General features: G+C 49.3%; 1 protein-coding gene across 2 annotated transcripts in view; it reads right to left on the bottom strand.

Moving 5' to 3' along the window:
• The window catches only part of NSF (N-ethylmaleimide sensitive factor, vesicle fusing ATPase), a 71453-nt gene that overhangs the window by 5447 nt on the left and 43084 nt on the right, over window positions 1-22922 (bottom strand). For both annotated transcript variants that reach the window (XM_027667883.1, XM_027667882.1), the window contains exons 10-19: window positions 20974-21139; window positions 20362-20436; window positions 17810-17997; window positions 15484-15579; window positions 14738-14894; window positions 13238-13371; window positions 11750-11816; window positions 11483-11562; window positions 2636-2770; window positions 1747-1860 (exon numbers count right to left, since the gene is read on the bottom strand). In XM_027667883.1, the coding sequence (XP_027523684.1) occupies window positions 1747-1860; window positions 2636-2770; window positions 11483-11562; window positions 11750-11816; window positions 13238-13371; window positions 14738-14894; window positions 15484-15579; window positions 17810-17997; window positions 20362-20436; window positions 20974-21139 (1212 nt within the window). The remainder of the gene's footprint in view (window positions 1-1746; window positions 1861-2635; window positions 2771-11482; window positions 11563-11749; window positions 11817-13237; window positions 13372-14737; window positions 14895-15483; window positions 15580-17809; window positions 17998-20361; window positions 20437-20973; window positions 21140-22922) is intronic.

Here is a 22922-nt window from a genome sequence, read left to right as displayed (position 1 = left end):
CAGCCTGGCTGGTCATGGACTCACTCACAAAACACTGGTCTGGTTAAAAAATCAATGCACCAGATCAGTTCAGCTGCACAGCCCAGGGCAGCACTATGGACAACACAGGTCACAGAATCAGTGAGTATCCTGAGCTGGGAGGGACCCCCAAGGACCATCCAGTCCAACCCCTGGCCCTGCACAGACACCCCAACAATCCCACCCTGTCCCTCAGAGCATTGTCCAAACCCTCCTGGAGCTCTGGCAGCCTTGGGGCCGTGCCCACTGCCCTGGGGAGCCTGGTCAGTGCCAACCACCCTCTGGGGGAAGAACCTTTTCCTGAGATCCAACCTGACCCTGCCCTGGCACAGCTCCAGCCGTTCCCTGGGTCCTGTCCCCGCTCACAGAGAGCAGAGTTCAGAGCTGCCCCTCCAGACCCCTTGGGAGGAGCTGCAGACCCCAGTGAGGTCTGACCTCAGTCTGCTCTTCTCCACCTCAATGAGCCAAGTGACCTCAGACACTCCTTGCATGGCCCCTCCAGACCTTTCACCATCCTGTGTCCCTCTTTTGGACACTCTCTAATACCTTTATATCATTCTGATACTGTGGCACCCAAAGTGCCCTCAGGACTCGAGCAGAGGCCACCCCAGCAGAGCAGAGCAGGCAGAGAGTGCAGCCACGGGGCCAGGCTGGGAACAGGGCTGGGGTCAGCATTCCCACCCACCTCCCAGTTCAGAACTGCCCATGATTTACAGAAACTTCTCCTTCAGCTTTGAAAACAACCGGCACTGAAGGTCAAACCAGCACCAGAACACGTCCTGTGGCAGAAGAAGGGCTCCATTGTCAGGGCTGAGGGGATGGGGCAGAGCCCAGCAGCCCCCCAAGGCCAGCACCCCTCAAACACAGTTAATACATGTGAGCAATGACTTACTGACTTGCCTGTAGGTATGGAATTAAAAGCCAAGGAAGAAGAGGAAAAAGTAATCTAGATAAATGACTTTATTCCCTGAGGTGACATCCAGTCAGAGCAGATCCTCAGCGCTGAGCAAGTTTTAACAGAATTGGGAGCAGTGAACAGAGGGGGACATGACTTATCTGCTGGGAACCACATGCCTCTTCCCTTCTGCTCTGCCTCTGCGAGGAAGATCTGAGGACAGTTCACTCAGCTGCACTAAACCCATTTGATGGGAGCAGGGGGGGGGCCCTGGGCTGTCAGGGGGGGATTAGGGCTGCACCTCCCCCTGTGGCAGCTCGAGCACCGAGGGCTGGTGGCTCCAGGCGGGGGATGTGCGGGGGAGGGCTCAGAGCTGCATATTTCTACCCTCTGCAATTATTTTCTTTAAAGTGCTGAAAGTGGAAAATAAAGAGGAGAGCAGCTGAACAGTCTGACAGATTTATCTTCTTCAGGGAAAGAGCACATACACCTGCACAGGCACCTTCTTCTCAAAAAAACCCCAGGTGATTGCTATCTGCTGGGTGGAGAGCAGAAATTCCATGAAAGGTGAGTTAATCCAACCCCTCCTGCAGCAGATGCTCTGCTCTGAAGTGCAGCTCTGAACAGCCCATGGGCACAGGGGGGATTTAAAGATCTCTGAGGACCAAGACCTGGTGATTCCTTTGTTCTGAAAATGTCTCCTCACTGCAGTTCTTTTCCCAATTAAACCAGTGGAAAGGCTCCCACCACAACTGAAGAGGAGTCTGCAGAGAAGGGGGAACCTCCAGGACCCCTCTAAGACCCCAGTCCTTCCTGCCCCAAAACATTCCTACCTGTAATGACATTTCTATCAGCATCAGCAGCTTCTTGATCCCGATCCAGACAGGCTTCCCTTTGACATTCTGTGCAATGGTGCTGCGCTCCTTGTCTTTGAAGTTACCCAAGAGCTGGGGGGAAAGAATTCAGGAAAAAGTCAGCAACAGAAGACTAACAACAGGAAAAATGGTATCTACCTCAGAAGAAAGGGAACGGGAGGCTCAGAAGGAAAATTTGCTGCAATATACCTAGACAAGGCGAAACACTGAGATTCTTTTATTCAATAAGGGTTCTTTCCATAATATCCCATACCCAACAGTTGGTGCTGTGCTTTTACACTGCATTCCAGGTTTTCTCCAGATCAAAGACTACAAGGACGCAGTGGTTCAAGCCACAGGAAGTTTCCAAACCTGCTGCAGGAGCATCTGTGTCTCTCAGGCTTTGGTGACACCTTCAGTGGGACAAGTTTGCCAGTTGGCAGGAAAGATTTGCCTGTTCAGTTTATTTGAACAACCTTCAGCACTCACCAAATTCCCACTTTGGCACAGAATAAGGAGCCATTAAAGGCAGGAATTTCTAAAGAACAGATAATCTCCTCAGCACCAAACACCCTCAGTGGATGCTGTTCCAGCTCCTGGGAGCTCGGCACCCTCCGGGCACACTGAGCTTAACTGGCCCAATCATATTCATTACCCACTTCCCTGCCCTCGGAATCTTTCAATCCACACCACAAACCTTTCCCCCAGACCTACGGTTCTCTAACTGTGCCTTAATTTAATGCATGAAAAAGTCATTTGGAGAAGCCTTAGAGCTGCTGTTATGACACAGTGTTACCAAGCCAAGAGCCAAAATCCCTCATTTCCAGCAAATGTTGAGTTTGTTTGTTACCCCTGAACTATTCCTCACCTCCAAGGCCTCCATGAGCTGCTCCCCCGTTGCAATGTTGGGCACATGGATGGTGGTGCTGAAGGCATTCAGCATCTCCATCTCCTGCAGGACGTCCTTGCGGCTCGTGGTGCCGATGATCAGCAGCTTCCGGCCCTGCCCAGGGAACAAGTGTCAGGAAAGGAACAACAAGAGAGCAACCAGCCCGGGGAAGCTTCAGCAAGCTACAGCTGATAAGCTGGCTGTTAAAAAAACCACTTCAAATAAAATTAACAGGATTAAATCTGTCAGTAATTGAAGGAGCCAATACCAACCACACAAGGGCAGGAGCAGATCTCGGAGTAATGGCACCAACAGGGTCCCAAAATTAGGGTGCACAGAAGCCCCATCACACTCACAGCTTTGCCACCTCACTGCTCCTTCTGAATCCAGCATTATAAATAGCTGGATCCTCATTAAATTTAAAAGCCTGAGCCAACTCCCACTCCCAAAAGCTGAATTACAAATGACTTCCCGGGGGAACAGCCTGTCTTTAGGAACCTGTGGGTACAGGGAATTCTCTGTCCCTGCACAGACAGTTCCAATGGATTTCCAGCTCAGGCTTTGGAGCACAGGCTGCTGTGAGTCCCTGAGTTCCCACTGCAGTGGGATGTACAGGACAGTCCCACCCTGGCAGCCCCCAGGTCCCAATCCACTCTTCACACAGCAACCCTAAGTCAGCCTGAGCAATATCAGAGTTTATAAATAATGAGCAGTGAGTGGAAAACATCAACTGCCAGTACAAATCCACTGCTGTTCCCTGCTCCTGCAGAGGCCTTTCCAGTGCAATTTGAATTTCCCCACACAGGGTTCACACAGGGTTCAGACAGGGTTCAGGATCATGCCTGGCTGATGGAAGGAGCTGCTGGGACCATCAGATGGGATCAGTCCCTTTTCCATCTCAGGGAGCCCATGGGCTCGGAGGGGCCTGGCTGGTCATGGATCTTTTGCTGTTCAGCAGTTTAGCTGATGCTCAGAGACAAAGTTCCTGTGCCAAACCAGAGGGTCGTTGGGCACTGACCAGGCTCCTCAGGCTGCCAGAGCTCTGAGGGACAGCGTGGGATTGTTGGGGTGTCCTGGAGTTGGCCTTGATGATCCTTGGGGTCTCTCCCAACTCAGGACATTTTATGACTGTGATTCTATACAAGTTCTATATTTCAACTTCATGACACAAAACTCTGTTCATCACTATAAAAACAAAACAATAACCTAAAAACTATTCCCAGAATTAATCCCGTAAGTGCTTTGCATTCCTTTGGCAGAGGATGAAAACCCATTTAAACCCAACACACCTCTGGCACAGACAATGCATCTCACAGTGTCTGTTTTTCCCCAAGTGCTGCTGCATTCACTGGACAGATTTTGCTCCTGCTCCAGGTGTTGGACACTGGGAAAGGTCCAGAGCTGGGTATGAGCTCAGGTGGTCACTCCCAGTTTGTTTTTAGCCCCAGAGCAGAAGGAAGGAACTGCTGGAGGTGGAACCAGGGCACGTCCCAGGTCACAAGTGTCACACAGAGGGGGCACTGCTGGGGACACTGTGCTGCCCCTCCTGGGGAATCCCTGTTGCAGCTCAGGAGGCACCACAGCACCAGCTCAGCCACCTCTTCAGAGGGGGAAATCCTCAAAAAAATGGGGAAAAGCCACCAATTCCTAAACTAGTGATGGAAATGCCAGTCTAGAAGTGCAGTGGGAGCATGGAATGCATTATTGGTTGACAAAACTCAGCTGCTGGCAGCACACAACACACAAAAATGGGTCTGAGGATCCAAACCTGTCTGCAGGTCACCTTGGGAAGGCACAGTGTCCTCAGGAAGCAGCAGGACAGCCATTCCATGGGATTTATGCACCATTCCACAGCCTGCTGCTTCCACCACCTCCTGCATGGCCACAGCTTCACAACTGCTCAGTGTTTGTTTCCTTTTTGATGGTCACTGTCCAGCAAGGCCAGCAAAATATCTTATGGAATTTGAGCCAAAACTGAGCAATTCAGGAAGATGTGGCAGGCAAAGATGAAAAGCCAACACACTCAGTGGAGAGAAAACGAGTGGAGTTTGATCCTCACCCCCATGGATCTCAGGAAGCCCATTTTCATAGACTGGTTTGGGTTGGAAGGGACCTTAAAGCCCATCCAGTTCCAACCCCTGCCATGGGCAGGGACACCTTCCACTAGAGATTTTCAGCTAAAGCCCTTTGTAGACCAGGATGAATCAGTGATGCTCAGCAACAAAGGAAGCCAAGGACACACTCCAGAGAAGGACTGAGGCCTCCATAACATGTAGCAACCCCTCCTGCAAGTGCTGCACCACCCAGACCCATCTGCTTCCCCAGCTCTAGCAATTCTCATAAAAAATTGTTTATTTTGTTAGAAACTCAAACTCCGGAACAGCTTGGGGAAGGGGCTGTGTTAATAACAGTTTGCCATGAATTATGAGCATTTTAGGGGGGAAAAAACTGCTCAACTGCACCAGAGCAGTGTGTGTTCCCCAAATATAGCTCCCAGCATGTGTGCAGTGCCTGGCACAGCAGATCAGGCATCAATCAAAGGGACAACAACTCCAGAGTCACTGCCTGAGGGATCCTACCCCAGCAGCTTCTCCACGATGGACTCTGTGTCTGATTACAATAAAAATGAGTCTAGTTTGGGGTTTCAGGAGAGACTAAAAGGTCTCACCAGGGAAGGACATGAGCAGCACAGGAATGTCACCAGCGAGGGGAGCTTTACCTCCTGTCCCTTCAGGTGTCCATGACTGGTCTCACTCTCAGCATTTCCTCCTCAGTTGATGGAGCCCAGATGACACACTTCTCCTCCCAGGAAAGCTGCCCACAACCTGCACTCACAGAGCAAACATTTCCTACCCAGCCAGCTCAGTCCTGGCAAACTAACCCCACTGAGTCAGCTGAACCCCAAAATCGGGCCAGCAGGCAGTTCCTGCACATACAAAAATGGCTCTAAATGCCTCACTGCCATTGAGGAAAACCACTGGAACAGGTCATTGTAGGAATTCCGTGAGAGCACCAGCTCAGTTCAACCTCACTCAGAACAAGACCACTCAGACAGTTTCAGAGTGGGAAAAGGGTAAAACAGGGTCCTCACTGTGCCATGTGAGCCCAGGGAGCTCCTTCAGACACTGGGCAGCCCTTTCTGCTTCAAACAGAACTTCAAATCCATCATTCCAGAGCTGGGGGTGTTCACCTGGGGAAGAGAAGGCTCTGGGGAGACTTTACAGTCCCTTCCAGGGCCTAAAGGTACTCCAAGAGAGCTGGGGAGGGACTTTGGGCAAGGGCCTAGAGGGACAAGACAAGGGGGGATGGCTTCCCACTGCCAGAGGGCAGGTTAGAAGGGATATTGGGAAGGAATTCCTTCCCTGTTAGGGTGGGGAGGCCCTGGTACAGGTTGCCCAGAGAAGCTGTGGCTGCCCCTGGATCCCTGGAAGTGTCGAAGGTCAGGTTGGATGGGGCTTGGAGCAACCTGGGCTAGTGGAAGGTGTCCCTGCCCGTGGCAGGGGGTGGTACTGGATGGGCTTTAAGGTCCTTTCCAAACCAAATCATTCTGGGATTCTGTTTAATTGGAGAAATCAGGGAGAAGCACTGGGGATGGTCAGAAATATGGGATAACTTCCCTAAATAAATCCTTGGTAAATTGATGGGGTAAAGAGAGAGGTCTATAAAATCTCTGATGGTTTAGAGGAGATGAGGGGGAGAGCTGCGGCTTCTCAACATAAAAGCCAGGGAGCACGAGATGGAGTCACCAAACATGAGATAAACTGAACTAAAGGGTGTCTGCTCCCACCACACAGCTCAGCTGGACTCAGGTAAGGACAGCACTAAAATAAAAGCTTAACAGGACAAGTTCACAGAGGGCAGATCCAGCAGCAATTCTTCATTAGGATCCATTCCCAGGTCCCTGAACTGCTGCTGTGGTTGAAAGCTCCTCAGAAGAGAACTCTGTAAAAGTACTTCACGTGTTTAACAGCTCCACCCAAAAGATGCTGATTTTTCCCTGCTTTCCTCAGAAGAAGCCAGGTCTTCAACTCACTGCCTTTGGCCTTGACCCACTGCAAAGCAGCCACTGTGACCCCTCAGCCTCAGCTCCACATCCAGCTGATGACTGAAGGGGCAGCAGTTCCCTTGTGCTCTTCAAACTTTCAGGCAACTTGCTCAGCAAACAAGTGCAAACCCACAAGTCAGCAAGGTTTGCCCCAAGTCAAACTGGAAAAGCTGCTCCCATCCAGCTGCTCTGCAGTGACAACACACAGGACATCCTGGAATTTATTCTGGTTATGGGATCACAGGATGGGTCAGGCTGGAAGGGACCACAGAGGGTCCAACCTCCCTGCTCAATTAGGGCCATCCCACAGCACTTGGTACAGGATTGTGTCCAGATGGTTCTGGAATATCTCCAGTGAGGAGACTCCACACCCTCCCTGGGCCTGTTGCCTCTTGTCCCATTGCTCAGCACCCCGGTGCAGAACCTGCTCCAGTCTCTTGTTCCCGGGAGATGAACCACTGAAGTGTCCCCATTTCCAGAAATATTCCCATTTTTGACCCTTAACTTCTCCAGTAGCCACAGTGAAGGTGATGTGCTGTGTGCTCAGCCCACAGAAAATCAGGATTCAAGCTGAACTTCCGAAAATCAGGCATAGCATGAGAGTAACTACTAAGGAGGGAGAAACTTGCCTTTTCAACAGCTTGTTTGGTGTCAGACTCATGACAGTGCAGTTCTAGCCCAGTCCTTTCAGCAGCAGAGATCAGACACAGGCACAGCACTTAGGCCTGGATTCATCCTGTCCATTTTTAGGCAAAGTGCCCCAGTTTGGAGGCCAAGATCCCTCTGTGCTGACAGAGGGATTGTAGAGAGGTGTGTGTCCTGCCCAACAGCCTTCTAGAAGTGGGATAGTCCCAGATTTCAGCCCTCTGCTCCAGGGAATGTACCTGACTAAAGGATATTGTCATGCTGAGAATTGTGGGACTCAAAGATTAACCCAGTGCATTTCCCAGCCCCAGGGGATGGATTCCTCCCCCACAGCACCAATGGTACCATCACTGCCCGACTGCCTGAGGGAAACCAGAACAGGAGGCTCACACAGACTCTGCTCCAAGCAATGGAGCCTCAACATGGCAGTGGAGTCTCCAGTTATGGAATTTCAGCAAATCCAGGCAGCCCCAGGGAAGGGCAGTGAGGGAGCCCGAGCTGTGCTGGGAACAGGCACTGGTGACATGATGGCTCTGTCACCCCCCAGCTGCTCCCTGTGCACCTTCATCCCTGGGTTTGGGGCCTCAGCAACTCCTCACATGGAAGGGGAGAAAACACCATTCCCCAGGTTTATGAGTATAAAGGGAACATCACTGCTGACTGGAGTGGCTTCCAATTCACACCAAGGGATGTGGAATCAGGGATGCATCTGGGATTAGATCAAACTGGGAGATTATTCCCCCCTTTACTTTCATAAATCAACAAAAGCCTCCAGCGTCCCAGCAAGGAAAGAGGCTGGGAGCACTGGAAGGGCAGCCCCAGGAGTGGGTCTCCCTTTAAGGGAAGGAGCTGGGGGCTCAGGAGCAGTGGAAGGGCATCCCCAGAAGTGAGTGGGTCTCCCTCTGAGAGCACCTCACTCAGGCAGACATTCCCTAGCCCTGCCCAGACTGTGTGTCCCGCTCCATGGGGATGCTGCTGGTGCTGCCCCTGGGATCCAATTGTTGGGAAGCAGCAGGGAAGCACATGTGAACGCTCTGTGGGGCTGGGGAGCGTCTCCAGGCCCTGTGTGACTCTCATGTAGATGAAGCAGCCCCGGCTCCGGGAGCTGCCTCTGCTCTGTTCTCAGGGAAGTGCTTTTCTCCCGCCTGGCTCCCTGCTGAGACAGCCCTTTTCAGCCTTTCCATCCCCCCAGTCCCTTCCCCTGCACAACACAGGGAAAATTCATTGAATTAAAGGCCCAAGAGAACATGGTTTATTTTCTTCTCTTCAAGTCAGTTTAGAAAAGATTTTTAATTGGTTTAAAAAAAGATGCTAAACAAAATGCAATGGTTTTCAGTCCCCTTGAACCAGCAGTAACAGATACCACTATTTAACACTGCTGAGTGGAACCACAAGCAGGAGCTGTGACTGGGAATTTAAAGCAAGCTCAGAGAGGTTTCTAGTTTATTTAAAGTCTAAAGTGTTTAGTCTCAAAAGAAAACCAGAACCTTCAAGTGTTTGCCCTTCCCACACCACGTTCCAATAATCCAGCCTCACCAGGAAGAGGGGAGCCCGGGAGGCAGCTCTCATACACCAATTCAACAGAGACACACACCTCGATGCATAATTAACAACATTTCATCCCAGAAATGCTTGTCTTCCACTCAGTTATTGCAGGGAGCTGTTTGCACATCAAGTCTATCCCTGCAAGTGCTGTGACACCCCAGTGAATTCCTGATCTGGGTCACAGGGATGGAGCAGCTGCAGCCGCCCCCGCTCCCACCCATCCCCTGTGGGGCTCCCACTGCTTCCATCCTGGCTCCAGGCTTTTCCAGCCCACAGGAGAGCTGGAGAGGGATGCTGGACAAGGTCCTGGAGGGACAGGACAAGGGGGAATAGCTTCCCACTGCCAGAGGGCAGGGTTAGATGGGATATTGGGATGGTGAGGGTGGGAAGGCCCTGGCACAGATTGCCCAGAGAAGTTGTGGATGTCCATCCCTGGAAGTGTCCAAGGCCAGGTTGGATGAGGCTTGGAGCAACCTGGGCTAGTGGAAGGTGTCCCTGTCCATGGCAGGGGGTTGGAATGGGTGGGCTTTAAGGTCCCCTCCAACCCAAACCATTCCAGGAATCTTTGAAATCCAGAAACACTGAAGCAATGGGAAACAGGAATTGTCTCCCCAGCACCTGCCATGGATTTCTCTCAGCACAGGGACATGCCTGGCATGTGCCAAGACACTCCATTTTCATAAGGAATGATCCTAAACCATGATCCCAGTCCCACAGAAATGTGTGGTGGTTTGACCTCACGGACCAGCACTGATGCTGCCCATGCATTTAAAGTTTTTACCTGCCTCTCAAATTACAGCAAACCCCTGAAACAGCCATTCCTTCCAAACAAACTGCTCCCCAAGGGAACTCACCATCTCAGAGGGGACTAGGGGTGTTGATTAACCCTCAGGATTATCCCCCTCGTGAGTTCCTCACTTGAGCTCAAATCCCCCAAGGCTCTCCATGTCCAAATTCAACCTCTTCCACAGTAAACAGTCACAGCAGAAAAGGCCTTTTCCTGTACAGCTCTACCTCTTATACACAGTTTTGTTTTTTTCAGTGCAAAAGACGCCCACATGCCATGGCTATCCCAGGGAACTTACACCAAACACACCCTGCCAGCAGCACTGCAGAGCTGGGGCAGCCCAAAGGGCCCAGCTCACCCCAGCCCTGATTCCCACAGAGCCAGCTCTGGACACTTAGAAAAAAAAACCCAAACCCCCCACATGATCAATCAAACAGTGACATTTCCTCAGCAAACTTGCTCTCTACCCTCCAACAATTTATGGCTTAAGTCACCATAATATTGGCTGTCAAGGCAGAGTCTCCCAGCCCCCAGGGCACTTCAAACCCTGCTGAGAACAAATCTCTGCAACATGCACAAACTTGGCAAGTATCTGTGAGCTCCAGCCCCGTGTCCTGCTCCTGGGAGCACCAGGTGCCAACCAAAGAGCAGCCCAGCAGCAACACACACTCAGCATGGTCAAATGGACAATTTAATATTTTAAATTCCTTTAAAAACTGAACCAAATCAAGTCCTATTTTCCCTACTGATTTATGGGAACAATCACGCCCTGGCACCGTGGAACACCCAGCCACACGTCAATGATTCCATGAGATTCTGGGATCAGAAATGGCTGTGCTGTTGCACACAGGCAGCTGCTCTGTTCCAACCATGTCATAAAACCTGGATTCTGTTATGTCACAGACTTCACGTGGCCTAGAAAGCTCACTGGGAAGATCTTTGTTCTCCCAGGCTGACAGTCACACAGAGAACTCAGGGCCTGTGGCACTACAGTTTAGTTCAAAGTCCTGTATTTGAAAGGTCTTTTCACCAATCTCTCTAATGAAAACAACACTCACACACAGGTTGCTGTGCCAGGATATTAAACACGACAAAAATCTGACTTCACCCAGGCTGAGTTTCGCTGCTTTTTCCTGACACCAACTTTCAAGGTGTTCCTGTTACGATGTTATTTATTCATGCAGATTCTCTCACACACAGAGCAGAGATCCATTGAACAACAGGGAAATGGCAAACAAGAAAGGAGGCCCTGCCTGCCTGTCTCGTTCAGGGTGAGCTGCAGAACCCTCAGCACTTGGGATGTTCTTAAATCTCATCGAGGCACAAAGTGCAAACAGGATCAGCATGAGAGGCACTTCCTCAGTCACTGTAATTAACACCTGATAATTTCAAGTTAAGAACAAATAAAACCCCTGACAACCACAATCACAGATCACAGAGAAATCGATTTATAAACAGGGAGGGAGCACCTGGCTGAGCCAGGGGTTGGTCTGGCCCAAACAGCTCCTCAGAGGACAGGCAGCTGGAATGTTTCAGCTTTACATGGTGAAGCTTTCATGGGTTTCCTTAGTATTTTTAGGACTGATTGCAGAAGATTCAGCCCTCAGTAATTAGATACTTCAAGTTGAATCCTTTGTGGTTATCCCAGAAATGTCCAAGTGAATGAAGAGCAGCAGGCTGGGATTAACGTGACTGACTCAGAGACAAAGGCACTCGTACCACGGGCAGCACAGCAGCTCTCAGCACACACAGAGCTCCCCCTGTCCCAGTTCCTACAGGAACAGGGCATCTCACTCTGCCTTACCTGAGGGGGGGCCTTCTTCAGCAGCACAAGCAGGGCTTGCAAGACCAGATTGGAGAACCGAGGTCCAATGGGGACATAATCTGAAAGGAAAAATGCACTTTAATGCCCACGAAGCAGATGCACATTTAAGCCACTTCACCATATCAAAACCAGCCCAGTGCTCCCAAAGGAAATGATTCCAGACCATCTCCAGTTTGCAGTGTTTCAATATGGCAAATCTGCCAGCATTCCTGCAGCAGCCAGCACAGCTCTCCCTCCCTGACTCACCCAGAAGACGCTCGATGTCATCCACGACCACACAGCTGAGTTGGGACTTGTAGGCATCGTCAAAGATCTGCAACCAGCAAAATGCCTCAGTGTTAAACTCAGCCACAGAACTACAACAGCCATGGCCAGATCTGCTGGTGTGGCTTGGAGAGGAATAAACTGAGAATGACACATAAGTACCCAGAGAGCAGGCTCTGCCTGCATTCAGTAAAGCACTGCCAGCTCCCCAGAGGCAGAGCTGTTCTGTTCCTTTACCCCACCTCTGCAGAAAGCAGCTGCTCTGAGGTTCATTGTAAGCAAGGGATAAACCAGCACCATTACTCCTTTTTGGAGCTGGGGCAACACTGATAATATAATACATAAACAGGTTCCCCACAACTGTACCATGATTATGGAGCTTTTCTCCTCAGGCTGGATATTGGTTACTCTGCAGGGAGAAGGGACCAACGTGGGTATGGACTGAGGCTCCACATGCCCTTCCTGGAGCAACAGTGTCCTGCCCAGCTTGGGATGGCAGCGGGAGGCAGCACTAAGGACAGCAGTGGTGCTGCAGCCCAGTCTCCAGCAAACTCTGACTCCAGTGAAATCCAGAAGGCTCCTTTTGGAATCTAAGTCACAAACCAGGCCCCCAGTTATGAGTACATTGCTTCTCTTAAACACCTTCCCCCCCTTAGAATCTCTACAGCTCTGCATCAAACTGATCTGAGTTACATTCTACTCAAGGCTTCATTCAGTGTCACTCAGCCTGAAGAGTGAGTGCTGGCCTGGTTCAGTAAACGAAGATGTTCAACGTGTTCACATTCCCCTGCTCCCCAAGTTGTTAGAACTCTTGTTTAACTATGGGCTACCACCTCAAATCTGTTCCCAGTCTCATTCAGGCAGTATCTATTCTCTCCAAGTGCACCCTAAGATGTTCCTGCCTTCACAGACAGAGCTCCAGAGCTGCTCATCCCAGGTCTGTTCTGCTCCACTGTCAGCCAGGATCACACCAGACCCAGCTGGGACAGAGCCTGAAATGTTCCCTGAGACACCCAGTGCCACAAAAACATTATTGCAAGGGGCTGGAGTGACAGGACAAGGGGGAATGGCTTTAAGCTGTAGGAGAGTAGATTTAGATGGGATATTGGGAAGAAATTCCTCCCTGTGAGGGTGGGGAGGCCCTGGCACAGGGTGCCCAGAGAAGCTGTGGCTGCCCCTGGATCCCTGGAAGTGTCCAAGGCCAGGTTGGACGGGGCTTGGAGAAACCTGAGCTGGTGGAAGGTGTCCCTGCCCATGGCAGGGGGTGGCACTGGATGAGCTTTAAGGTCCCCTTCAACCCAAACCATTCTACAATTCTATGATTCACTCAATTTTATAAATAAATATATGCACAGGAATTTTGGACCCAGAGAGAGCAGAAAACACCATCACGAGGGTGATTCACCTTTCCCTCCCTGAGAGAACCCAGAATTGGGCTGTGATCAGGCAGAGAGCAGGACCTGTACTTACCTTCTTCATGGCCTGGCACTTGGCTGTTTCAGAAAACCCAATCATCTTATCTGGAGAACAGATCTTGATAAAGGGGAAGTTGGATTCTTCAGCTATTTTTGCTGCTAGAGCAGTTTTCCCACTGTGGGGGGGACCTGAGACAAAGGACAAGCAATGAATAAACAAGGGAGAAAGCAGCTCTGGCAATGCTCAGTGTGGATGATACTTTTTAATCCCATCCAGAGGTATCTGCCATTTGAAATGACCTTTCCTTCTACTTGCAGAAGGAACACACAGACTCCTGGGCCAGTCCAATCCAATCCAATCCAATCCAGTCCTCCAGACGATGGCAATTAATAGAACTACTTAAGCACATGCAGACTGATTTGCCACAAAACCAAAAGAGAACATTACATAGTTTGTAGGACTGGCCACTGCACCAAAATCCATGAGTTTGTGTTTTGGACAAAATTGAAATGTGTTTATGTCCCTTCTAAACATGATTTCTGCTGGTATTGTGGCAAACAAGTCAGCAGCTGGAACACCAGGGAAACAGTGACAAAGGCAATTTGATTTTGGCCTGAACTCACACCAGGATAATTCAGAGACCAAAGACATCTGAATCCATGCAGCCAACACAGATTAATTTGAGGGGCTAGAAGGAATTGCACACAGGACACATGCTGGTCACAAACACACAGAATTATCCGGGGGGTCTACTCAGGGTTAGTTCCACTAAGCAACAGTGGTCATCCACCTTTCAGGAAAATAAAGAGGGAAGAGCTAAATATCAAATTCTACTCCAACACTTGTAACACAGATAGTGGAACCAGTTTCCAGCACCTGGAAACTCTCCATAGTCACTGACAATCTGGATAAAGGGAAATCCACCTCTGGCTGACAGAGACACCTAAATGTGGCTGTTGGAACTCAGCTAATTACACTGATGAGCTCTCCAGTGATTTCAAAGAGAATGTGGACAACTGACTCAGCCAGAGACACCTCCACTGTAAAACAGGCACGAGCAGGTACATTTTGGTTATTAACTGGTGCATTTTGGTCATTAACTGGTACATTTTGGTTATTAACTGGTGCATTTTGGTTATTAACTGGTACATTTTGGTTATTAACTGGTGCATTTTGGTTATTAGCTGGTGCATTTTGGTTATTAATTAGTACATTTTGGTTACTAACTGGTACATTTTGGTTATTAACTGGGTACACTTCTTCTCCCTTGTTCCAAACACAGGATTTCACACAGAATCACAGAATCAACTAGGTTGGAAAAGACCTCTGAGATCAAGTCCAATTTCTGACCTAAATTTCCTCCAGCTGAGGAGCCAGTTTTAACATCTGAAGCAACTTCAGCCAAGCAAACTGAAAGAGCCCCATCCCATTTCTCCCTCCATGTGCTTCCTACACATCCCAGCACAGGACGGAACAAGCACCCAGGTGGGCAGGTGACAGCAGCAGTTCAGAGGAGTCCCTTGGGGTTTTTCCATGGATTTGCCCTGGCTGTACCTTCCAGGAGCACGCTGACCAGGGGAGTGCGGTCGCTGTTCTTCGTCTGCTGAACCAGCAGCTCCCCATCGTCCAACACCCTCGTCACAGGGTCCCCCCACTTGATGATCCCGTTCATGATGTAGCTGGCATAGTCCTCCTGGTTGGTTCCAAATGCCTGGATAAAAGAAGGAACATTTCTTTTACCAAAAAGTGCTGCATCACATCAGAAAACCCATGAAACAATTAAGCAGCATCAAAATGACCAGGGCCAAGGCCCTGGAAGATGCTGAAGTGAGTCAGACCCACTGGTGACTCACAGCATTCCAGCTGAACACGGGTGCAGACCAGGCACGTTTAGAAACGTCTTTTCATACGGCCTCACAACCAACTCTAGTCAATGCAAGTTGCCAGTGGGTTCTGACTTCACACTGTGTGAAGACAATTCTCAAAAATGAGGCTTAAACCTCTTCCTGCAGCCCATATTAAAGCTGTCACCCAGGAACTGAAAGAGGCCTAAAGGGGAGAGAGTACATATGGCAAGGAGAAGAAATCCTGAGTTGTTCTTTATGTGTTCTTTTATTTTTTATGACTCTCCAGTAGCAACAGGCACAAACAGAGCCTCAGGGGCTCCCCACTGTCACCCCTCCAAACAGGGCACTGTCAGCCCTGGGGCACCACTGCCTGTGTGATCCTAGCAGGAATCTGCTCTCCCCACCATCAGCTGCACTGGGGGGCTGTCCCAGGACTCACACATTCCCACTCACCGGTTTGATGTCGTTCTCCAGGGATGCAAAGAAGTCTCCCCTGGTCACACGAAGACTCTCAGCCTTCTCCATGTCCACTTCCACTTTATTACTGGCCTAAAGAGGCAAGCAAAGGCACTGAGGAGTAGCAGGACCATACAGACCCCTCCTCACCTTCCCTGCACAGACCCAGCCCTGCTGGAGCAAAGCTCAGCTCCCAGAGCCACATCCAGCCCCACAGTGTCAGCCAGGAACTGCTGGGCACTGGGGGTTCACAGCAGGAGGGGCCATGCACTGCTTCACTGTGCTCTTACTGTCCTGGGAAGGTTTTAGGTGCAGAAAACTGGATACTCCATTCTGTTAAATGAGTAGGGAATGATCAACCAGCTGAGCAGTAACAGACTTTGGAGAATCCTTCAGGATTTGACATTGACAATCATTTCCCCCCCATGGCAATCCTTGGCCTTGATTCTGCTTTGTCTGGGACCTGTAATAATCTTGTGTGTCAGGGCAGGGTTGAATACCCTAAAATAAGCATATTAGCAGGAATGCTCCACTAAAACCAAGGGAGGGATTCCAGCTGGGGAATCACTGGAGCCATAACTGTGAAGGGCTTTGGGCAGCACTCAGGAATTACATGGATTCATCCACAGAATCCCAGGTTGGAAAGGACCTCAAGGATCATCTTGGCAGAAGCACAGTCAAGGCAGGATGGCCCAGCTAAATCTCAAAAGTCTCCAACGCTGGAGAATCCACCACTTGCCAGGGGAGATCATTCCAAAGGCTGATGGTTCTCATTCTGAAAAACTTCCCTTGTGTGTCCCATCGGAATCTGCCCAGGATGCACCCACTGCCCCTCACCTTTTCCATGTGACTCCTTGGAAAAAAGGAAGTTCCGTGAATCTTGTAACACCTCCCGCTTCCCTCAGGAGTGTAACAGCCCTACATGATCTGACTGTTCAGGAAGTGAACATCTGGGCTTTCAAGGGCTTTCCTGGAAGGCAGAGCCACCTCCACCACCTTTGCCTAAGGCCTAAAATAAGTTTAACCCTCAAAGATGTGTCTCAGACCCTCTCTGGCCAGGATGACCCACAAGAACACACAGTACACTTGGGCATGGGAAGGAAAGAATAATAACAATAAAAATAATGACATGCTGCTTCTCTTGTAGGGCAGCAAATGCAGCCCCTAAAGAGCAGCCACAGAATCCAGCCTGGCCAAACCCTCTGTGTCACACACCTACAACCAGAGAATGGCTGAAAGGAGTCCCTTCTCCCAAAAACACCCACCAAGCAGAAACACAGGATGCCAAATATATCAGCCAAGGGATCTTTAGCACAAGTGATCACTTTGGGGCTTTGCAGAGGGAAGTGAAGGTGCTTGAAACACTTTTAACATATTCCTGAAGTTGTTTGGATGCTTAAAACCAGGGGAGCTCTTATCTCCCCAGCCTTCCATGAGTTCTGTGTTTTAATTTTTCACACTTTGAGAGATAATCAGAAGAGTTTAAATGATTCAGAAGACCCTGATCAAATGCCCCTTCATTTTCCATTTGTCTCTCGCTTCTCACAGGTGCTTCTGAAAACTAGGTCAGGCCTATGATGTATATTTTAAATTTTCAGTACATGTAGGAGAGAATAAAGTACCTCAGTGCATCATTTGGCTGAAAACATCTTCAGAATAAATAATATTATCCAAAAATACTATGTCAAATGTTTGAAAAGCGAAACAAAGTGTGGCTGCTTCCCATGTGGAATACAAATCCATATATTACTGGGATGTCAATCACAACCCAACCCAAAGGAAGGGACTGCTCTTTCCCATTTGCACAAGGCCATCTTCCCTTCTCCCACACGACATCCTGGCACAACAGGGAATGTATCAAAATACCAACAGTCCCCAGACTCACCCAGAACTCAAGCACTGAGAAGACATCAACTACCAGCAAAATTAATTATTCAAGGAAAATGTTTTGCCTGTAAAGGGATGAAAATTCGTCCAGAGGTGCTGATTATTTTTCTTTTTAGACAGAACACAAGAAAATGAGAAAGTGTTGATGTTTGCAGTTTTTTGCTACAGGAAACAATAACTTTTCAAGTGCTATGGTTATACAAGAATAATTAGCAGAAAGAGTCTTTTTTCCTGTAGAAAGAGCACTCCCAGGAGATATAAATGTTTAACCACCAAATGATTTCTCACTCACTTCAATCAAGGTGTGATTTGCTTTCCTCACATTCAAGGCTGAGCAGATTTTTACTGATCAAGAGCTGATTTTACTGAACATTCAAGATTCCGAACATAACTACTTCCCCTTTTTTTTGCCCCAGAGAGAGATGACAGGACTGACCTTGATGTGTCTGTTCATGGCAGTGGACTGAGCAGCTCGAACCAAACCTTCCAGCTCAGCACCACTGAAGTTCTTGGTCTCCACTGCCAGTTCTGCAATGTCCACATCCTCAGCCAGCAGCTGGTGCTCCCTCATCCTCACCGTGTGGATATGGAGGATCTGGTACCGGCCCTTCTCATCTGGCAAGCCTGGCATTGTAACAGAGCACACACCAGCACCTCAGCACAGCACTGCAAACAACCCTGCCCCTCTCCTCAGTGTCCCTCCAGAGCCCCCTTCTCACCATGAGCAATCCACACTCAGTCACAATATCTGATCATGCTTTTCGTTGGAGAACCTTCAACCCCAAACCTGACCAGTGTGAAACCAAACCAAAACCTGATCTGACCAGTGTGAAACCAAACCAGGGGGGAAAACACACAAGGTTTACTCTCTTTCTTCAGGGTTCCTCCAAGTTATTGCTCTCACACTTCCACACCAGGAATTCACCTTACACAATGTGCCCACTCTCTTGACATCCCTTAATCCTGCTCCCACCTTGCAATTACTATGGAATGGTTTGGACCTTAAAGGAAAGGACCTTAAAGCCCATCCAGTGCCACCCCTGCCATGAGCAGGGACACCTTCCACCAGCCCAGGTTGCTCCAAGCCTCGTCCAACCTGGCCTTGGACACTTCCAGGGATGGGGCAGCCACAGTTTCTCTGGGCCCCCTGAGCCAGGGCCTCCCCACCCTCACAGGGAAGGATTTCTTCCCAATATTCCATCTAACCCTGCCCTCTGTCCATTACAAGTCACTGCTCCTTTCCTGTCACTACAGGCTCTTGTAAAGTCTGTTCTGTTCCTTTATCCCTGAGTGTCCTTTCCCAGGGGGTCCCATCCACTAATTACTGAATCAACTGAAAGTCTGCTCTCCTAAAATCCAGGGCCTTGATTTCCCTCTTCACCTGGTCCATATTGTTCTTATAAAATGTTCCTTTTCTTCAATTGAAGTGATCATTCCCCACTTAGCCACTTAGCAAGTACTTTCTGAAACACAGATAATGGAAGATACAGAAAAACCTTTTCTTAAATGAAATCATAACCAGTCAGTCTGGCACATCATCCTGGCAAAGCCCCACTCTTCTCAGCTCACCTTCCATTCTTCCTTCCCAGCCTTTGCTCCACGGACTTGATATTTGCACTGATTAGTTTGTGCTGAGGGGATGTGGAAAGACATTTTAAAATGTGCACAGTCCCCAGCACTGTTCAGTCCTTGTCACCTGATCATTTATTCCAGGGATGCCTGGCTCAGTCCCTGGAGTTTATTGAATTGAATTCACTTTTGTCAACCAAAGATGCAGGTCCTGCACCTGCAGTACAACCCACCTCACCTGCACTCCCTAATAACTGCTGGGCCTTTACTTGTTTGTAAGTATGAGACTGACAGTTCCAATTTCGCCTGCCACCCTGGCATGTCACCATAGGGTTTTTAGGGTTATATGGACATTTTCAACTGATTTTCTGCAATTGAAAAGAAACAAAACATGTTAATACTCATGACTTTGCCTGTTCTGGTTTTTCACTTGCTACAGTTTGAGTGTTTTTACACCACCAATGCCCAGCTCAGAACACAGACAGGATGTTGTGACATCTGTGTGTCTGTGCAGGACTGGTGGAAATGTTTTAGGAGCTATTCCAAACTCCACATCTGAAACTGCATTTTCAATCTCTAACTTAAAACACAGATTTTGACCAATTTGCGTTTTTCACTGCAAAACAGGATCACTGAGCTTTTCATCAGTCCCAGGCTGTTCTCTACTCAAACTTTCTGCACTGAACTGTCACCTCAGCACTGAGCTCCCAAGGCCAGGCCCTCTTTAGACTTCACCACGATCTTCAGTGATCACCCTGATCTCAAATGCAAAGTCAGTGGCTTGTTTTCATGAATCTAAGATGATCTGGGCTTAATTTCTTAAAAAGCCTACATTATCAGATAGTCCCTAATTTAATCTGCACAGCCTGAGGCAGATGTGTACAGTTACAAAGGTCAGGCAGCTCTTTTTCAGTCACCAGATGAAATGGCAAACAGAGCTTTTGGCTCACCTCGAGTTCTGCTGGAAATCCAGACCTGCTGATTCCAGAAGCCAAAGCAAGTGCTGGATAAAGTCTGCAGTTCCTGCAGTGGAAGTCACCACTTGTCACTTCATGCAGATGAAATGCTCTGCACTTCCTCAAGCCCAGAACTGCTCACACACTTTTCCTGCCTGCTCTGCCAGTTCAACAGCTCCACAGCTTCCACCCAGGAATGATCTGGTGCCATGATTTGGCTCCTTTCATTCATGCAAGAGATTCACGGTCCTGCCTACCCAGACCTGCCCATTCTGCTGGACAGAGGCTGAGATCAGGTTTACCAGTAGGAAAGTCCAAAATGGTCCAAAATATTCTGGAGGGAGCTGCATGAGGTTCAGCACCTGAGCCACCCTGGTCAGCTGTTCCCATTATGATCTGTATTTGCAATTTGTACCTACTGTAGGTACATGGAGTTTAGGAATTGGATCTGCAGTGGCCTTACCGATCTCCATCTTCACCTCCAGCCTCCCTGGCCTCAGCAGAGCCTCATCAATCAGGTCAGGTCTGTTGGTCATTCCTAAATTCAAAGTTAAAAACAAAACAAGTGTTATCTGAGCTTAATAAGTGGGTCTCCACCCCCTGGTACAGCCCACAGAGCTATGGAGGTACCTCAAAGACCCTCAAGAAAACAGACAGAAGACACCCACTGAGTGTTGGGAAAGTCATGCCCTGAGGGACAGTCAGGGCTCAAACCCATGCTGGTGGCTGCATCTCCCTGTCCTTGGGATTATCCAGGGCTCCTGCAGCAGGACAACCAGCCAGCACAGCTGGAACAGCTCCCCGCTCCTTCACAGGCCAAGACACCAATGTACATCAATCCTTGCAGGTTTTCTTAGACTATGAAACACTCCTTATGAAAAGCTACAGGAGGAACTGCTGAAAGCAGCGATCTGATGTCACAGCACCGCCTCCCTTCAAACCTGCTGCTCCCACAGCAGCCACTCCCTTTGGATCAGCCCAGCCAGGCCCAACACCAGCAGCAGTAACTCAGCTGCGAGGAGGAGAACCCCAGTGGTGCTCCAGCAGCCCCCAGGCAGAGGGAGGACCGTCCTACCGATGACCAGGATGTTGTTGAGCTGCTCCACGCCGTCGATCTTGGACAGCAGCTGGTTCACCACGGTGTCGTGCACACCGGTGCTGCCCGCCATGCTGCCCCTCTGCTTGCAGATGGCGTCGATCTCGTCGAAGATGATGATGTGCACCCCACTGTTGGCTCCCAGCTGGGGGGAGAGATGTGTCAGGAGTGTCACCACTCACACTGAGAGTGACACCAACACAACAGGGCCCTCCCGGCAAGCTCAGCCACACAGGAACAACACTGACACCTCCGTGTGTGTTTGGCATCCCCCGGTATCTGTGGGTGTGTCTGACCCTTCCCATCCTGCCCATCTCCAAACCAGGGTGGGTGGTGGGCTTTGCCCAAACTTAGGATTTCACAGCTGACACTGCTTTCAAGGAAGAGCACTAAACTGGACAAGCAATGCCAAGCCCAAAGCTGGAAAACAAAAGGTCCCAGCACTCAGTAGCTGGGGAAACCCCCTGAGAGAGATGGAGAACAAGGCATGTCCGAGGAGGGAGGGCTGCACCAGTGTGGGAATACCCCAGGTTGGACTGAAGTTAGTAAATACACAGCTTGCCAAAGCAGCTTTGCTCTCAGTATTTTTGAGGAGCCCAGTTAGTCCCTGCCAGTCAGGCCCAGAACTGCTGCTTCCAGGTTCACCCAGAGGTGAGGCAGTTGCAGCTGGTAAGAGAACAGGATACTTTTTGTGACCGTGTTATGAAGCTTCTTCCCTTCAAATTCCACCTGTAAAACATCTTTTGTGGCCAGGGCAGCCCATGTTAACAGTGGGTGAATGTGCTGGCCCTGGCAATGTGCCCCAGACACGCTCATTACAGTCCCAACCTTTCGGAGACCTTTCTAATCTCCCAGCCTGTCATCAGCCCCATCCCCTCCGGCCAATATCCAGGGGATTTTAACAGGTGTGTTATTGCAAAGGGAAAGAGCTCTCAGAGATACTGCAACAACCACAGAGGAGATTGCTCATGTGGCTCTGGGTTACCACACAAAGCTGACTGACTGACTGACTGACTAATAAACCTTTTGCAGAAGAAATTACATAATTTCAAGCCACCACCAAAATCTGTGTCTTGTGAGCGTGAATAAAATTAAAGGATCCTTTGCTAAATACTTCTGAAAAGACTCCCCTGCACTTAACCGTGACTTGCCTGACATGTTAATTTATCAGAAAATCCATCAAGATTAAGTGATTCACAACAGAGAAAAATTACCACGGTACATGTGAAAAAAGCATTTACACCTTGAAACTAAAGACTCCGTTTTGATAGCCAGCTACAGTAATGGGTAAAAAAACAAGTTTGGAAAAACAGAATATTTATCTCCACTTCCAGTTTCAAGCTCTCTAGTTTTGAGACATTACTGTCATCCATTAGTTTTCTGCTGAGAAAAATGAACCGTGTATTGATTATAGCACTTCAAGGACTATAATATACCAGTCTACCTGGAACCCAAAAGCCTGATACCTTGGAAGCTTATCTGGAATTCATCCTATGTTATGTGCCACCTGAACTTAGGAGCAAAAATCCAAACAGATTAATTATGTCTCTCCCACCAAAAAAAAGAGAAACTAAAACCAGCAAAAAATCTGCAATCCCATTTTTAAGGGGTTTTGAAGCAGGTGACACCACACGACCCAAAGCACAGCAGGACAGGCACTTGTATTACTTCCAAATAAGTGTGCATGGAATTTGAAGACTGTCCATGCTGGCCAGAACTCAGCTGCCTTTCCAGGTACTGAGCCTGTTTTCACAACTCAGTTGTACAACACAAACATTCCACGACTGGCAAGGAACAACTGGAACCCCAAGCCAGGCAGTGACTCAGTCTGTAATGCAGGCAGGAACTTGGTGATTCCAGAGCGGCTGCCCAGCCTCCCGTGGGCACAGCACCCTCCCAGTGTCTGTGTCTGCATTACCCTCCTCTGC

Source organism: Corapipo altera, unplaced genomic scaffold (assembly GCF_003945725.1).
Source record: "Corapipo altera isolate COAL_440 unplaced genomic scaffold, ASM394572v1 174, whole genome shotgun sequence".
NCBI lineage: Eukaryota > Metazoa > Chordata > Aves > Passeriformes > Pipridae > Corapipo > Corapipo altera.
The sequence above is the reverse complement of the archived record's forward strand: the minus strand, read 5'-3'. Positions and strand labels throughout refer to the sequence as shown.